The following is a 19,660-nucleotide window of genomic DNA, read 5'->3' on the forward strand; positions in this document are numbered from 1 at the left end:
TGCCTAATATGAATATCGCTTACATTTTAAAGAACATAGTATGTAGCAGCAATTTAAAATGCTCAGTAAACTATGGTACAAACGGACTTCCATGCTCTATAGCAAACCAACATTCTCTTAGTATCTCTACATCATAGTGACACATAGAAGGGAGCTACTTGGCCAGTTACTTTACATATTGCCAGTTTATTTCTTTGTTCCAGTTGGACAGTAGCAACATAATTGATTCCTAAACTGGTATGATATGTACTCAGTGATGATTTTTCTTTCAATTCTTCTGGTTAGCACACAGGAGGTTCCTTATTGGTATCTTTCTAACAACAGCTCATATTCATATCTGGAATTTAGGTTTTTGATATCATTTAGATGCAGTGATAAGGATTTAAAATAAATGCTGGCAGCTGAAGACACATTTTTTTCCTTCCTTCCATCATTCACCTGCACGTCAACTGCAGATACCTAACTGATCAAGGATGAGTGTTGTTAAAAGGTAACACAGCACAAAGGAGCCTATCTTTCTTTCCAAGATGATGAAAAGTATTCTAGGGGGAGTTCCAGTCAATAACCCCTTGTTTGGGAGATAATAAGTACTATCTCTTTTAAAATGTGTTTTCAGTACCTCACTTGAAATAATGGGTTATTTCAGGCAAGTATTGTATTGTCAATATTTTCCTTGATATCACTTTCAGACCCGTGATATGAATCCCAGGCCCAGGCTGGCTGGAATCTGGATGGTTTCTAGTGCAAGGGAAGATGGGTTAAAAGGAAAGGTGACAGGAAAGATGTGTTTAGCATCCATGAGCAGCTGAGGAGAGTCTTTCCTGTCTCGTAAACGCATCTGAGAAGATTAAAAAAAGAAAAACAAAAAAACAGAGCATCAATTCTTTGAATCTATAAAGATTTTTTTTGACAAAATTCTACCCCAAATCCTCAACTAATGAAGAATATTTATATTTGTTTTAAAATCACTTCATTTTTCCAATAAGGTGTTATCAAGAAAGTTAATGCACTATAAAAATGAGATAAAATAATTATAATAAAAACTGCATTACCCTTCAATAAATTATAAAATTTCCATTCAAACAACTGTGTTGGTGAATCACAGCAAAAGAAAGCCTGGGAGATCTTACCTGTATAGTACGAATAAATGACACAGAGACTCTTTCTTCAAACTCGTTAACTGGAGTATACAAATTCAACACTTTGACAATCTGGGAGAAATAAAATGATCAAAGTCTTTAGCATATTATCAAATACATACATGCTGGGTACCTGTTATCTGGAAAACTAAAAGGATCTCTGCATACAGTTTTCAGTTCTACTCAGGGCTTGGTTAGGGCAAGAGGGGAGAGGGAGTGGTTCTGAAGGCACATTTACCTTTATTAGCTGAATTTTTAAAATAAGAATGTATTAATGTAATATTTTACACTTTAAGAAGCAACATAAATTTGAAAAAACATGAAAAATAAAAGTGCTCCCACCTGCATGCTCTCAATCTCTCAAAGTAACAATAGTTAACAGTGTCCTGTGTATTCAGCTAGTTACTTTCTATATGTATTCTATGTGTAATCTATGTAAGATTTCTATGTTTTGAGATAAGTGATGAACATTAAAAAATCCAAGAGTCAGCACAGAAATAACTAGGCAAAAGAAAAGTGGGTATGTTTATGCCTATGCCTTGCCTCATGCTGTGGCCATTGTTCTCAAATGCCCCTCCCATCTTTTCATTTCCTTAAATTCAATGCACAGCTAAATAAGACTTTCTCTGAATGATCAGTTATTGCCCCTCAGCACCATTTTGGAATCCTCCCTCTAGCTAATTAGTGCTGAGGGCTTAACTATCTCCCAATGGGCCAGCACCAGCCCTGGCCTCCCCTGAGCCCTGTGGCCAGCCGTGCTATAAGCTGGCCCTGCCAAAAAATGGGCAGCAGAAACCAAAGGAAACAGGGTGGGGCAGCCAACCACGCCAGGGGCCAGCCCCACCCACCACTAAGCCAACAGTAGTTCAGCCCTGCCACAACAGAAGGGCCTACACAGCCCACATAGGGGGTACCCCTAGACATACAGCTCTGGTGACCAGAGGGCAGCATGCTTCTGAGCCCCATAGGATGTTTCCTGCATAAGGCCACTTCTTTAAGATCGGGAAATGTATATGACCTACTTAATACACAGAAAAAAGACAGCAAACTGGAAAAATGAGAAGACAGAGCAATATGTTCCAAACAAAGGAACGAGACATACCTCAGAAAAAGTACTAATAAAAGTGGAGTTGAGCAATCTACAAGGTTATGATTATAAAGATGCTCAGTGAACTCAGGAGAAGAAGGGATGAACATAGTGAACTTCAACAAAGAGTTAGAAAATATAAAGAAGAACCAAAAGAGCTGAAGAATACAACAGTAGACTAAATTATACAGAGGAACGGATCAGTGAGCTGGAAGACAATAGTGGAAATCACTGAAACTAAACAACAAAAAAAGAATGAAAAAAAAATGAGGATGGTTTAAGAGACCTCTGGGACAACTTAAGTGCACTAATACTCACATTGTAGGGGTTCCAGAAGGAGAAGACAGAGAGAAAGGGACAGAGAACTTATTTGAAGAAATAATAGCTGGGAAAGGAAACAGACATCCAGATCCAGTAAGCACAGAGTCTCAAACAAGGTCAACCCAAAGAGGTCCACACCAAGACAGATTATAATTAAAATGGCAAAAATTTAAGATAAAGAGAAAATCTTAAAAGCATCAAGAGAAAAGCAACTAGTTACATAAAAAGGAACTCCCATAACAACATCAGCAGAAATTTTGCAGGCCAGAAGGGTGTGGGGTGATATATTCAAAGTAATGAAAGGAAAAAACCTATAACCAAGAATATTCTACCTGGCAAGGTTATCATTCATATTTGAAGGAGAGATAAAGAGTTTTACAGACAAGCAAAAGCTAAAGGAGTTCAGCACCATCAAACTAGCTTTATGTTTATATTTTTATTTTTTTAATGGGACTTCTCTAAGTGGAAAAGAAAAGGCCACAACTAGAAATATGAAAAGGGAGGGAAGAGGAAAGTTTAAGAGATAAAAGCCTACGTCAAGAAACAAGAAAAATCTCAAATAAACAATTTAACCTTATACCTAAAGGAACTAGAAAAAGAAGAACAAACAAAATCCAAAGTTAGTAGAAGGAAAAAAAATCAGAATGGACATGAATGAAATAGAGACTACAAAAACAACAGAATAAAAATCAATGAAACTAAGAGCTGGTCCTTTGAAAAGATAAACAAAATTGATAAACTATTAGCCACATTTATCAAGACAAAAAGAGAGAGGGCCCAAATACATAAAATCAGAAATGAAAGAGAGAAGTTACAACTGACATCACAGAAATACAAACGATCGTAAGACATTATTATGAATAATTATATGCCAATAAAATGGACAACCTAGAAGAAATGGATAAGTTCCTAGAAATGTACAGTCTCCCAAGACTGAATCAGGAAGAAATAGAAAATATGGACAAATTACAAGTAATTAAATCAAATCAGTAATCAAAAAACTCCCAACAAACAAATGTCTAGGACTAGATGGCTTCACAGGGGAATTCTGCCAAATATAAGAGTTAACACCTGAATCTACCCATCTCAATCTATTCCAAAAGAACAGAAGAGAAAGGAAAACTTCTGAACTCATTCTGCGAGTCCACATCACCCTGATACCAAAACCAGACAAAAATACCACAAAAAAGGAAATTATAGGTCAGTATCACTGATGAACATAGTTGTAGAAATCCTCAACAAAATATCTGCCAGTTGAATTTAACAGAACATTAAAAGAATCATACATCATGATCAAGTGGGAATTATCTCAGGGATGCAAGGATTTTACAATAACTACAAAACAATCAATGTGATACACCCCATTAGCAAATTGAAGACTGAAAATCATATGATCATCTCAATAGATGCAGAAAAAGCTTCTGACAAAACTCAACATCCATTTATGATAAAAACTCTCAACAAAGTGGGTATAGAGGGAACATACCTCAACATAATAAAACACATATATGACAAACCCACAGTCAACATCATACTCATGGTAAAATGGTGAAAGCATTTCCTCTAACAAAACAAGGATGCCCATTCTCACCACTTTTATTCAAAGTGGTATTGAAAATCCTAGCCACAGAAATTAGACAGGAAAAAAAAAGTAAAAGGAATCCAAATTGAAATGGAAGAAGTAAAACTGTCACTGTTTGCAGATGACAGGAAACTGTATATAGAAAATCCTAAAGATGCCACCAAGAAACTATTAGAACCAATAAATGAATTCAGTAAAGTTGCAGGATACAAAATTAATATACAGACAACTTTTGCATTTCTATACACTAATAATAAATTATCAGAACACAATCCCATTTATAATTGTACCAAAAAGAATAAAATACCTAGGAATAAATCTAAACAAGGAAGTGAAAGACCTGAACTTGGAAAACTATAAGACATTGATAAAAGAAAGTACAGGTGACACAAACCAATAGAAAGATATACCGGGTTCATAAAGTGGAAGAATTAATATGGTTAAAATGACCATATTACCCAAGGCAACTACATATTCAATGTAATCTCTATCAAAATACCAAAAGCATTTTTCAAAGAACAAATAATTCTAAAATTTGTATGGAAACACAAAAAACTGAGTAGCCAAAGCAATCTTGAGAAAGAAGTGCTAATACAAAGCTAGAGGTATCATGCTTCCTGATTTCAAACCATACTAAAAAGCTACAGTAATCAAAATAGTATGGTACTGGCACAAAAACTGACACATAGATTGATGGAAAAGGAAAGAGAACCCAGAAATAAACCTACTCTTTTACGGTCAATTAATCTACAGTAAGGGAGGCAAGAATATACAATGTGGAAAAGACAGTTTCTTCAGTAAACGGTGTTGTGAAAACTGGACAGCTATATGCAAAAGAATCAAACGAGACCATTTTTTCATACCACTTAGAAAAATAAACTCAAAATGGATTAAGGACTTAAATTTAAGACCTTAAACTCTTAGAAGAAAATACAAGCAGTACATTTTTGACACTGGTCTTAGCAATATTTTTTTGATCTGTCTCCTCAGGCAAGAGAAACAAAAGCAAAAATAAACAAATGGGACCACATCAAACTAAAAAACTTTTGCACAGTGAAAGAAATTATCCACAAAATGAAAAAGCAGCCTACTGAATGGAAGAACATATTTGCAAACAATATATCTAATAAGGGGTTAATATCCAAAATATACAAAGAATTCATATAACTCAAATCAAAAAAACAAATGACCTGATTAAAAAATGGGCAGAGGACCTCAACAGACATTTTTCCGAAGAAGACATACTGATGGGCAACAGGCAAATGAAAAAATGCTCAACATCACTAATCACCAGAGAAATACGAATCAAAACCACAATGAAGTACTACCTCATACTAGTCAGAATGGCTATTATCTAAAAGACAACAAATAGTAAGTGTCGGTGAGGAGGTGGAGAAAAGGGAATCCTCATGCACTGCTGGTGGGAATGTAAATTGGTGCAGCCACTATGGAAAACAGTATGGAGGTTGCTCAAAAAATTAAAAATACAACTATGATACAACCCAGCAATTCCACTTCTGGGTATTTTTCCAAAGACAACAAAAACACTAGTTTGAAAAGATATATGCACCCCTCTGTTCATTGCAGCATTATTTACAATAGCCAAGATATGGAAGCAATCTAAGTGTCTGTAGACAGACAAATGGATAAAGAAGACTGGTGTACACACACACACACACACACACACACACACACACACACACACACAAAGAATATCACTTAGTCATAAAAAAGAATGAAATATTGCCATTTGCAACACTATGAATGGACTTTGCAGACATTATGCTAAGTGAAATAAGTCAGACAATGACAAATACTATAAGAGCTCACTTATATGTGGAATCCAAAAAACAAAACAAAGAAACCAAAAAAATGAAAATATACTCACAGATACAGAGAACAAATGGGTGGTTGCCAGAGGGGAGGGGCATGGGGTATTAAAATAGGTGAAGGGGGTTAAGAGGTACAAACCTCCAGTTATAAAATAAATAAATAAAGCATGTGGATATAATCTACAATATAAGGAATATGGTTAATAATAGTGTAATAACTTTGTATGGGGACATATGATTGCTAGACTTATCTTGGTTATCATTTTATAATGTATGGAAATGTCAAATCACTGTGTAGTATACCTGAAACTAACATCATATTATACATCAGCTATATTTCAATTAAAAAAACACAATTATTTGTCTTAAAATAGAGAAGTCTAAAGAATCATTCAATTATTAAATAATATGGAAAATTCTTTTATGGAGTACAAACTCCATAGAATGTGTAGAATGTACACCCCCATGAAAACAGGGACTTTGTTTTGTTCATGGTTTTATCTTAGTGGCTAGAACATTATACAGAACAGTGTAGAGAGTGGATAAATAAGTACTGAATGTTGAATGTGCAGGACTGTGACTAGTACTGAAATATACTTTGTGGTAAAATCTCCCTTCTTCAAGATCTACAATGTTGATATATATCATCTCTGACACAGATGAAGTCAGCTCAGAGACAAAAGCAATAGCTAGAAGCCTTCTTTACTTCCCTAAATGTCACCGTTGATGAATGTTAACTTGTTTTTTAATAGGGAAAATCGCCTTACCTGGGCAGTAGTTAAAGCATTGCACATGGAACAAATGGCTTCTGCATCATCATCTGTTTTCTTTTTCACTTGCAAAAGCTGAGCAGCCTGAATGAGAGGTTCCAGGGTTTCCTTAGCCCCACTGTTCATCAGATTCTTGTCACGCAGCCATTCTTCTAGTTGACTGACATTGTACCTATGCCAGAAAAAGGGAGGTGATGCAAATTTACTGAATGTTATCATAAATGTCTTAATTTTTCTGTGCACGGCTTTGTCAGGAATTTCAGTGAAATTCTGTTTTTTAAATCATTAGCTGTGCTTAAAAATTTATTACTATACATAATCAGGAGGTTTATAATCATAATTATATAAGAGTAGGTATAATTCTAGAGACTATAATTCTCTTTAATGGGAGATAGAAATGTAGCCATTACAGCAAGTTATGAAATAAGATGTGCTAAAAACCAAAATAGAACACATAATATGGCTGTGTCCTTATTAAAGAGCCAAGCAGAAAACATTTTATAGCTTCTTACAACTTGAGAGGTGAGAATTGATAATCCTTTAAGTACTCTCTCTTCCTTAAGTCAGACTCCAAGCTAGTAGACATAATAACAAGACCCCCACATAGACCCTGTGCTCCGGCCCTCTTTAGGGAAGAGTCTGGGTGATGGAGGTAGTGGTCTGAGGAAGCTCAGGGATGAAGGCGAGAAGGGCAAGTGGGGGCCATGGGAAGAGACAAAGACCCAAAATATGAAGAGAGACATAGAAACTACACAGATGCGAGGTTTTAAGAGGTGGCCAACCAAGTGATAGTGGTTCGCAAATGAGATAAATGGACCCACAGTCAGGACTTAGTAATCAGGCAAAGAGGGGCTTCATAGGTATGAACAGAACTTGCAGAAAAATAAATTCTACGACCTGAGTAGAAAGCATTATCTTCTTACCACTACCTACAGTGGATGTGAGTAATGGAAAATTTGAAAAGAAAGCCAATGCTTCCTGAGATTAACTACAGGCTTTCATAGGAGAAATCCTTTTTCCCCCTCTTGGTGAATTTTCTAGCTGTTTTAAAATAAATTATTTGAAAAAAAATTCCATTATGCTAATAAGGTTATGCTGAGGAGCAGCTGGACAAAATTGAGCACAGCTTTCCTTAAAATAGAGAGGGGCGTATTTCAAACATCAGTAAAAGATCTATTAGACATGTTCTTGTTGCCATAGGTACAAAACAGTATTTTGTCAAAATAAATTTATAAGAGCAATCAAACATTAGCAATCTTCATTATAGTTTGATATTTTGTTATTGTACAATTAAAGCACACACAAAAGGAGAAGAAGCAGCTATCTCATCTTTATGTAGTTTTCATCATCTCCCCACTCCCTCAGATGAGTTATCAGGGCTTTCCTGGTGGCGTAGTGGTTAAGAATCCACCTGCCAATGCAGGGGACACGAGTTTGAGCCCTGGTCCGGGAAGATCCCACATGCCGCGGGGCAACTAAGCCTGTGCGTCACAACTACTGAGCCTGCGCTCTAGAGACCACGAGCCACAACTACTGAGCCCACGTGCCACAACTACTGAGCCTGTGCTCTAGAGCCCGCGAGCCATAACTACTGAGCCCACGTGCCACAACTACTGAAGCCCGCATGCCTAGTGCTCGTGCTCCACAAGAGAATCCACCACAATGAGAAGCCCACGCACCACAATGAAGAACAGCCCCCACAGCAACGAAGACCCAACACAGCCAAAAATAAATAAATAAAAATAAATAAAGTTCCCTTTAAAAAAACAAAAAACAAAAACGAGTTATCTTCACATGGAGCAGGGTTCCTAACAAGCAGTGGGTTGCAAGGCACAGCCAGGAGCAATCACGAATGAGAGTGGAGGGTCCAGCCAGAAAAGAGGAAGCAGCTCTGTGCCCAGTCTGCCCTTGCTGCTCGCCTGGCGGGGAGTGGGGGTGGGGGCAGTGGACATCAGGTACACTAGCCTCACACGAGCCCCGGCAAGCGGTTGGGCAGCATGAAAAGGCCATGGCAGCTGTTGGCATTCGCTCACCTGATCTGCATGCCTTTACTCCAGGAGCACATGTCCTTCCGGAGGAGGAGGTTGTTCAGTGTGACGGCCCCCACGATGTAGAACATCTGCTTGACCACCTGCTTGATCAGTTCGGGGTCCATGCCGTGCTGACACATGACTGAGTGGAAGGAGTTGAGCTGCCGCAGGATGGAGTCCAGTGTGTAGGTACCCTCATCAGCAATGCTGGAGGTTCGCTTTCTTAGCCCTGTGGGCTTCACCCCAGACACACCCTGAATGGTTTCATGCTCTAGCATTCCGGAGACTGCAAGAGAAGTTCAAGTGTCAGAAAAGAAGATCTGGAAGTAAACGTGTGCACACACACACAAAGACACAGACATACACACATTCAGTTTATGAAAATGATTTGAGTATCAATATAGAGGGAAAAAGAACTCAATAAAAGGGCTTCTGGATTTTAAACTTTAATGAAGGAATAATTCTTAAATTCAAAAAAATAGTAATAATTCTTAAATTCAAAAATTTACCATGAAATTAAGAACTCTTAATGGCCCATTTTCTGAAATATGAAGCCTTGTAATAGCACGTGTGAGGTATCTTGGGAGGGTTTTTGAGAGAGATGTACGGAGCAGTTAGGGAGAAGATAAAAATTCTCCAATAGGGCTTCCCTGGTGGCGCAGTGGTTGAGAGTCTGCCTGCTGATGCAGGGGACGCAGGTTCGTGCCCCGGTCCGGGAAGATCCCACATGCCGCGGAGCGGCTGGGCCCGTGAGCCATGGCCGCTGAGCCTGTGCATCCGGAGCCCGTGCTCCACAATGGGAGAGGCCACAACAGTGAGAGGCCCGCATACCACAAAAAAAAAGAAAAAGAAAAAAAAAATTCTCCAGTAATATCGAGCCCCAGAGGCAAACAAATCAAGTAGCAAGAAAGGCAGGAGACCAGGCAGTGGGCTTGGAGAAGACTTGGGAGAGGGCAGTTGTGTGGAGCTAGAGAGCTGGGCCCTTCCTTGCCCTGAGCTTCCCACGACAGTAGGGAGACCTCGGGCTGGCCTTAGCCTCCCAGGACTCAGTCTTCTCATCTGGGGCACTGCTGCTCCCTCTATTACGCTCTTGCAGCGTTTGGCTTATGCCTCCTCTAGGATGGTTTTGGGATGCCCACTCCCTGGACTGGAAGCCCCCTTGAGAGCAGGGGCCATTCCTGATTCATTGTCCTAGAGCTAAATGCAGCTTCCAAAGAACCTCATACTGACTCAAAACATTTGTTGTTGTAAAATCATTGGGAGATGCAGCTAGTGGCACATCTAAAGGTAAAATTTCTTATTTAGCCAATGAAACCAGGCAAAAGTAGAAGAGAATGAACTGAAGCTGACCTCTGCATCTGTGTTACCTCAAGCATTTTTGCTGACCTAGGTTGCTTTAAATTCATGACCTTTTAGGCATCAGCTGAAGAAACCACTGCCATCCCCCATGGCTTCCTCAGCCTTCTATGTTTCTAGTTGGTTAAAGGGGGGCCTGCAATAAAACATGGGACACTAGGAGCCCACAGAGGTGAGATGAAGTTGTAGAAATGTGGAAAACACATAGATGGGGAAAGAAAGGGTAACTGGTAGTAGCCTTAAGAGGCTGTTGATAATTTGCTTGACGATAATACAGTTTGGTAACTTAAAAAATTAAAAAAAAAAGTTCAATGCATTCAAAATTAGCAGCCTGCAATTTGTACATGCCTTCTAATTCCTATTACACACCTGCTACACATTCCAAAGGAATACAGGTAGAATGATACATAAATACACACCCAGAGTGAGTATACATATATAAAGATAGGTACATGAAATCACACATACGTAGAAACACACACACACACACACACACACACACATCAGTTTCTCATCCAATGAGAAACTGCTACTTTAAACCAAATTGCCTTTAACAATTCCATAGGGGTCATGAGATGTTCCACTCAGCATGGAGTGTCTGAGACCTGTTCTTGTTGCCATGGTACCTTCCCAGCCCTCTTACTGTAGCCTAATAGGCAAAGTACATACCCTCCCAAGCCTCCTTCATTTTAGATGGGTCCCTAGGAAGCTCAGTGTAGTAGTACGCTAGACCAAAGTTTAAAGTGTTTTTGAAAACTGGATGAGGTCTGAGGTCTACTGCTGGGTATAAAGCATGACCCAATCATAAGAGAGAGGCATTACACATTACACATTAGGAAGAACTATATACTGCCATTTCCATCATGTGGAAGCAGTGATTTTGAGGTACCCCAGTTCATCATGGCTGGGGTTCTGAGATTCCTCAGCTAATTTTGGGACTGAGTCTTACTACTTTCTGTTCTCCATATGAATACATGCTCCAACACATGTGCCACTGGTGGTCATCTATTGGCGGGCACATGAGGTAGACAGACCTGGATGTCATCAATATGCCCTGGCCTTACCGATCATTGGCTGAAGGATGTTCTCTAACACCCGCACGAGCTGCTGGTAGATCTGAATGGCCAAGTCACTTAGCACCTGTCGGTACTCGGCCAGGTCAAAATTGGTGAGGCAGTGTTCATTCTGGCGAGATGTGTTGTGTTTCATAAAGCCCTAGAGCCATAATGGAGAGTTAATGATACAGATGAAGTAAAATGTCTCCTGTTTAACTCTCTCATTTGATCGGCATCCTCATGCTCTTTTTTCCTTTCTCCAAAGAGTTCCCATTCCAACCTACACATAAATGCCAGGATACTCCTTCTCAAATTCTGTGTGTTTGTTTCCATCACGTCTCCCCTTCCACTTCTTACTAGCGTTTGAATAATCTAAACTTGGCAACCTAGCATTTAAGCTTTTCCACCAGCAATGTCAATGAAACAAGATGGGGGAACTTGATTTGAAAAAAAAACTAATGAGTGTTTTCACTTATGAAACAGCTGGTTCACTGCCAAGCACTTAATTATCTAAAGTAGTAATCTCTTAACTTCAGTTCATTAAATACAGCCCTGTTTATAAATACTACACTGGAAGGACGTAAGTAATCTTCTTAAAATTGATCAATTTCTACAGAGACTGGTGAATAAATAAAAAAATTCTCTTTACTATATTTTACTGTATCCACACATGATTCTCAGTCTGAGCTTAGAATGGAATCTTTTGGTGGTATTTGTTAAAATGGAAAGCCAACTGTACAGGCAGGTACTTCGTCAGGCACTGCCTGACAAAGACAATTGCCTACTTGATGGATTCTGCCCACACTCAAGCATCTGCCTCCCTGCAACCTACTTAACAACATGGTCTAGAACTGGGGACTGGAAGGACAGTTAATAGGCCTTCTGGAGGATTCTGTTCTGCTAGTCCCATCTGCTCAAGGACCATGTCTTGCTCATATTGCATTTCCCATCATCTGCCAGGACAGTCCTCTGCCCCTAGCCTGTGGGTGCTCAGAAAGTACTACTGCTCAGCTTCTCTGCCTGCCCTCCCGGCAAAGGATGCGGAGGTACGAAGGGCAGTGGTTATGGGCAGAGGCTCTTGGAGGTGGGCAGACCCAGAATCCTAGCTAAGCTCCTTATGACTGAGAGCACCTGGGCAAAGTGATGAACTTCTTTGAGCTTTAGTTTCCTCATCTGTAAAACTGGGTTATAATTCCTACCTCACTGAGATGTTAAACAAGAATTAAACAATATAATGTACAATAAATGCTGTCTGATACATACTAAGCAGCCCTTAATAAATGATAATTATTAATATATTACATAGTTTTGAAATATGAAGTCTATCAACCAACTGATGACCACATCACTATAAGCAAAAGCAAAAATATCTGTGGACGAATCTAAAGAGACATGTTTTACCTTGATCACCTTTAATGTATTACACAAGCCAAAACTGATTAATTTCTTTAAATAGCTCAATATTCATACATCAGTCCTTGAAAAGCCCATTTTCACATCTTAACAAAAAGTTTCAGTGCGATAACCATTCAATGACCAATGCTCATTTTATTTCTGCTGTGCTTTCTCATAATACAAACTCTCAGAGGGAAGAAACTATGTCACTTCCCAAGTCAGTTTTGTAAATAATGAACATCAAACAAAGCTATGAACTTCCAAGCCTCCTCTGAATTCAGGTTTCTAAATTAACAAATGGCTAAATAGTTTGTGCTTTAAATTTTTTTCCTTAAAAAGGTCAGAGAAAGTATAGCATGCTGGTTTTGTGATCAAGGCTTTCTCACCTCTTCTCCACTGTACTGCTTCAAACAGTGCAAAAATCGGCATGTGTTAGAAAGCCAGAAGGAGACAGTTTCAAAATCATCACCTCTTTTCTGAAAGAGAGAATAAGCCTAAATTAGCTTTTTCCTTAGGGAAATAATAGCCTGAAAAAACCAAACAGATACCAGAAGGCCCATTTCCTTCACTTACCATTAACAACAGTTATAAAAATAAATCACATTGCAGTTGTAAAGCCTCATATCGTTGCTAGAGAATTTCAACCACTGAGTTCACTGGTTGTTTGTTACTTTGCTTGGCAATTAGAAAATGCCATTAGAAAATGATGCCTGGTCATGCAATTGATATTTGCTTAGCAGTCCCTTTAAGCAGAAAACAATTCACCAAGGCACAGCTTACCCGAACTCACTTCCCTGAGGGTTACTGAAGGGAATCAGAAAGGACTAAAGGCACAAAAGGGAATTACAAATATTGTGAAGCACTGAAACCCAGATTAGGTTAAAAATCTTGTCAATGATAAGATAAAATTTCTGGCGAGCTAATGAGAAATGGAATGGAGGAAGCCCTGTGCAGAGCAGTGGAGAGTTTGGCTCTTCATCAGGTCTGCGCCACATGTCAAACCACCTCTGCAAAATCAAACCAGGGACACATGACAAATACACTTCAGTTTAAAAAGGGATGTGAAACAAATGCACATCCATTTAAAATGGTATCAAAAGGGTGCTGTGTTCAAGTATCTATTCCTTTTTAATCTTTAAACAATTTGGTACAATAATTAGTCAAATTAGATAAATTTGGAAGAATTTATCCAAATTTTCTCATCTTGCAAGTAAGATGAGAGGGAGAAAACTTTACGATTTGGCTTTGTTGTCTTTGTAGGAGTTGACTTAAGAAGTAGTAAAACTCGTAGTCTATCTAAATGTAATACAGCATCAATACACCAAAAATTAAATGAGTTACATTCAGAGGACATTCATCAGTTTTTGAATGTTAAATATTCAGAAACTCCACACTTTAGTAAGCACTGTAGAAAGTAACCACATAGACTATCTGTGCAGGAGGGACTGAGAACCGGCATTAAAAGTTATGACCAGGGGCTGGGGGAGGGTGTGTTTAATGGGTACAGAGTTTCAGATGGGGAAGATGAAAAAGTTCTGGGGAAGATGAAAAAGTTCTGGAGATGATGGTGGTGATGGTTATGCAACAGTATGAATGTACTTAATGCCAAAGAACTGAAAAATGGTTAAAACTAAGAATAATGTTCACTGTTTTTCTAGATTGTCAAGAGGATGATCATGCAAGTGACTCAGTGATTACTGAGTTATGCAGGGCTTTCTGTTCTATTATGTAACTTTGCTGCCTTTTCCAAGTCTTTCCTCTCTGATTAGTATCTGTGTGTTGCTTCTCACATGGAACCAGGCATTTAAGGTAACAAGGAAAATTATGAGATGAGCTGGAGAATAATGGGAAGAAAAGTCAGAAGAGAATTTTAAATGTTTTATCAAACATCTTTTTATATGAATGGGCTAGGTATTACTAAACTTACTTAATACCTATTTTAACTATAGCATCATATTCCCTGTATATATGAACTTCACTAGGTATTTTTAATTTAGTTCTAAGACCTCAAAGCAGAAAACTTCTATGACAAAACTGAATTTGCTTCACAATCAAATGCAAGTATATTGACTTAATTTTGATTACTGTTCAACCTGAGCCCTGTTTTGAAAGAAGGCACATAGACACTTTACAGAATGAATGTTTCCTACAATGGAAGGTATAGATTGAGACTAGAAAGTGGTCATAACTGGAAACTTAGCTCAAGTCTAAGGAAGGAAAAATACCTCTGTGCAGACTCTGTCATCATTAATATTCATTATGAGAATTTTGTTGCACATGAACTGACCTTTAATACTTTTTTGATGCTGTTTATTGTTGATGTTAGCAACGACCTTACTTTCTGATCATCATTCAGGTAGTCAGCGTGTCGAACACACATAAACAGGATATACGCTGGTAACCCTGGAATCAAATTGACTGCTACACCACGTGGCTTCAGTTCTAAAAAAGAAAAGAGGAAAAATAATCTTATATAACTTTGAAAGTCTTCACGAGGAATGCTTTTTGAGATACAAAAGCACAGCTCTCATGTAAGAGTTCAATCATTCAGGGTAAATAGGTCGTGTTTTTAGAAAAGCATATTTTAAAGGCTGACTAAGCGGAGAAATTCTTGAGGGTAGGAACATGTGAATCTTAGCTGCTTATACAACAACTCCCAAATGTCTATCTCCTGCCCTGACTTTTCCTTTGAATTCTAGGCTCATGTATCAAGTGGCTTTTGACATCTCTGCTCAGGCATGTCAAACTAAGCCCATCCCAAACTAAACTCTTCATTCCCTATGGAACCTGCTCTTCCAGGAGTTAGGTGGGTCCTAGCAAGTGTCCCTGCAGTGTGACTGACATCCATGATGTGGTCAGGATGCTGCTACAGCACTATACGCACAGCAGTCAAGGATGACTAAAGAAACCAGTGTGAATATTTAATAAATGAGTGACTAGCCTTTCCCACCACCGACATGTGTACCAGAAAGACCTTTTATCTCACGCAGGAAATACTTGCCCAGAATCAAGTTCTTAACAAGTTTTTGCTCATCCTCCTTCTTGTATTCCAGCATTCCTTGGAAATCCTTTTCTTTTCTGGGAATGTTGACTGGACGAATGGGCTCATCAATGATCTGTCCTGGGGATATGTTCTCCATTTGGCCCACTTCATCAGAAACAAAAAGAAGAAAAATGTCTTCCAGGTAGAAAAGATGAGAGGTTTCCATGTTCCTATAATTTTAAGTAAACTCTATAACAACAGAAGCTTGCCATATTTACCACTTAATTGTCCCTTCTTTCAGTATTTTTTCTGGTAAAACTGGGTGGATAGATTATAAAATTATATGGTAATGTCACTCTAACAACCACTAGTGCTTGGCTACTATGAACACCAAAGAATCTTACTAGATTCAAAAGCATTTTTTTTTGTAATAAGGTTTACTTTGTAATAAGATTAAATGTATCCAAAGTAAGTGGTTTAACTTCTTAGTTAACTAATCAGTATCAATCATAAATGTCTAAATATATTTCGACTTTAATTTACAGAAGGAAAAAACAATATTCTACAAAGAGGCAGCCAGACTATAAAAGATTCCCCTTTACCTTTAGCTCTATGAATCTGGTCATTAAAGAGAAAGAACATTTACTTTAAATGTATCATTGCAATCAGTTCAAACCACATCAAGATAGCTGGTAGAACCGAGTTTCTTCACACTAGTTGATGTGAAATGTATTATTTCTCACAAAGCCTTCATAAGGAAAAGGCTTGATGTTCTCCTGTCACCCCTCACTCCCAAAGAAATCATGAGCAGATAAAACAACCTGTATTTAATATGATTTCCTAAATATTATTCAGTTTTTTGTTTGTCTGTTTTTAGTAAAGTGCTAAAAGTCCCACCACAAAGCTGCAACCAGTAAAGTACAACTGCTGGCTAACAACCCTTTCAGATGTTAAAAATGATCACCACTGTTGATGGCAGCTGCCAGAGAAGAACTGAGGGTTAAGAAAAAGTCTCCAATTCCATCTCAAAATTGAGAATTGAGTGGGAAATTCAAGGGAAGGTAAAGGGAAACTTGAGTTATGATGGTGTTTGTGGAGCTATATGCTAGTAAGATTTTTAATTCTCTTATCTACAGGAAGGGGGGCAGTTAAGGAATCTATTTAGTGTTATACAGCAGAAACCAACACAACATTGTAAAGCAATTATACTCCAATAAGGATGTTAAAAAAAAAAAAGAAATCTATTTGGGTGTAGTTTAAGTTTGAGTTCAGAGACTGCTGGCAAACAAACAAAACGCAGATCAGATGCATTAGAAAGTTTAATCTTGCTGACTCCACAAGGTATCAGCCATGCTTCTCCTGTCACTCTGGGCAACTTCCGGTGTTAGTTCTGGGAAGCCAGTTCCACAGCATGAGGTTATCACAGAGAACACCAATACCTGCCAGTGCTCTTGCTCATGTGGCACAGAGCCTGGTGACACCTCGTCCACCTTATGCCGCAGCATCACACACCGGGACTATCAGCGCTGAAAATCACCACCATCCACCAACGTTATGATATCTAAAGAGCGATCACACTGTGATTGGACAAATCAGGGCTGTGGCCACCTCCCATAACCTAGCATTTCATATGCATGATGCAGTCCGGAACCGCAGGACTAACTGAATGCCTTGTATGCCTCTCTACAAGAGATAGGAGATTCAAACTATTTAGTTTTACATAAGTTATTTCTGGAGTTAGTTTAAACATGACAGCATGAGGATCTCAGGATCAGTACACAGCTGTGACCTTCACAGCTCCTGTATATATTCTGCATGTAAAACAAAATAATAAGATCCCTGCCATCTATGTTACTGGTTGCTTTAAGCTACAGAAACAATTCAACGAGGGGAAACTGGGAGAAAACAGATTCAACATACTAAGTTTATCAACAAATGCACACATTTGGACTCTGTATAACTCAAAAAGAATGTTTTAAACCTACTGATTTTATCATATCTAAGGTGCCACTGATTATGACATATAGTATTATTTTATATAACACTAAAGAAGGAAAAATATTGCCAGTTAAACTAAAACCCATCAACTTCTGTAAGATACATCCTAATTTCAGAGATGTTAAAATATGAAAAATTGTGCACCACAGAATTTATGAAATATGGTGAATATTTTAACTAAGAGATATTACGTTTTAAAAGAAAGCTTCACTTTTCTTTTGCAAAATCTCTAACGAAGATATTTTTGGTTCTGTACAAAAATGTCAGAGATAAAATTTGCCATACTTTCATTAAAATTTTACTCTGTCTTTGAATTCTTCCCAGAGATTAGAGTCTTCACAAAAACTCACAGGTAAAATATAGATGTCAGCTCAACATGACCTTGATTTATTTAACAAATCATATAATTAAAATAATCATATAATTAAAATGTCAACCCTTACATAGTATCAGGAAAATATAAAGCCTGAAAGAGAGAAGTCAGAATACCACCCAGTTTTTAAGAGACTCAGGGGACCTTGGGGGTCATTTAGTCGAATGCTCCATCTAATACAGCAATCTTCTAGGAAGATCTGAAGCAACATCTATTTCCATTTTCAAGTATAATAGATTCTTTATGCTTGAGAGAAAAACATTCCTGAACCTTTTTGTCCTAGAAATAGAAAGGAAATTGGAAAATTTTTTTTCCTCCCCTCACTTTGGTACAGGGAAGATCTTGATCTCAGGTTTAATTGAGAGTCAAATGAATTATTATAAGTAGAGAGGGTCTGTCGGAAAATATGACACAAAGAAGTCAGTGCTCTTCAGAAGGCTTGGGTTCTAGTCCCATTTTGGCCACTAAGTGGCTGAGACTTTGGAAGTCCCTTATGGTTTCTGGGCCTCAGCTCTGTTCTCCTATGAAATAATTAACTGATTTCTAGAATTCTTTCAGGTCTAAATTCCCCGACTCTATGAAAATTGAGATGGAACACCCACTCCTGGATTAAAATACAGCATAAAGCATATCAAATTTTGAAACACTCTCCATTTAGCCATATAATTTCTGCTAAAAATTATGTATGTTGACATTTAAAAAGCCTTCACTGGCTTCTAAAAATGTCTCCTTAATTAAGTGTAGCCCATAGGAGGAGGTAAGAGTCTTGCTATTTTAAACCAGAAGCATTTAAGTATATTATATTTAGAAAAGTATAAGAAAACTTTTAGATATTAGAAGGTGCTTTGCTGTACAAGGTTATCAGTGTTTTCTGTACACTGTGGGGATAAGGGGACAGGAGAAAAAGGTGTTGGAAAAGCGTGTTGTCTTTCTTCTCTGCCTTGGGGAGGGGAGGTACACTGCACTCAGCAAACGTTCAAGTCACATAAATCTATTTCATCTTATTCTGTAGATATGTATTATGTAACTCAACTTTTCTTAAGAATATCATAATGACTTTTTTGTTTAATCTATGAATTGCCTTCTCAAATGTACTTATAGATTTAAGAATATAGCTGGCAGGATAGTTTAACTGATGAGGTTGAATTCTGATTGATAATGGCTTAAAATTGCTCTAAGCTTTCTCTTTGAGTAAAATATACATATCAAAGAAAGCTAAGTAAAAATGTAAAATAATAAATGGCTTTTCTATTTATCAAAAGTTACTAACATATGGTAAAGAAACGATTAGGAGCTTAAAAAATAATCTTACAAGTTAATACCCTTAAAATCAGTTTCATTCAAGCGGATACTCTGCTGTCTAATTATCATCTCATGATATAATTAATGCAGAGTTAAGTGCAGAAAGGTTCTCTGAATAAAGATTTTTTTTTTTTTTGCAGTATGCGGGCCTCTCACTGCTGTGGCCTCTCCCGTTGCGGAGCACAGGCTCCGGACGTGCAGGCACAGCGGCCATGGCTCACGGGCCCAGCCGCTCCGTGGCATGTGGGATCTTCCCAGACCGGGGCACGAACCCGCGTCCCCTGCATCAGCAGGTGGACTCTCAACCACTGCGCCACCAGGGAAGCCCTGAATAAAGATTTTTAAAGTTCCACCAACAGACATATAGTCTGGGTCTGTGATTCAGAGGTTCAAAATTTTAATAAATGGAATGATTATGACAGGTCAGACAATATACT

At 38.2% G+C, this 19,660-nt stretch overlaps 1 protein-coding gene across 1 annotated transcript in view; it reads right to left on the minus strand.

The window, feature by feature from the left end:
* Positions 1 to 685: 685 nt before the first annotated feature.
* MYO5A (myosin VA) overlaps positions 686 to 19,660 on the minus strand; it is a gene marked incomplete at its 3' end in the record, with an annotated part of 180,568 nt that continues 161,593 nt past the window's right edge. The window contains exons 35-42 of the mRNA XM_082847112.1: positions 15,569 to 15,715; positions 14,855 to 15,009; positions 12,954 to 13,043; positions 11,182 to 11,332; positions 8,765 to 9,047; positions 6,729 to 6,903; positions 1,131 to 1,211; positions 686 to 838 (exon numbers count right to left, since the gene is read on the minus strand). Of these exons, the coding sequence (XP_082703238.1) occupies positions 686 to 838; positions 1,131 to 1,211; positions 6,729 to 6,903; positions 8,765 to 9,047; positions 11,182 to 11,332; positions 12,954 to 13,043; positions 14,855 to 15,009; positions 15,569 to 15,715 (1,235 nt within the window). The remainder of the gene's footprint in view (positions 839 to 1,130; positions 1,212 to 6,728; positions 6,904 to 8,764; positions 9,048 to 11,181; positions 11,333 to 12,953; positions 13,044 to 14,854; positions 15,010 to 15,568; positions 15,716 to 19,660) is intronic.

This window comes from Leucopleurus acutus, assembly GCF_964270905.1.
Source record: "Leucopleurus acutus genome assembly, chromosome: 1".
In the NCBI taxonomy this organism is placed as follows: domain Eukaryota; kingdom Metazoa; phylum Chordata; class Mammalia; order Artiodactyla; family Delphinidae; genus Leucopleurus; species Leucopleurus acutus.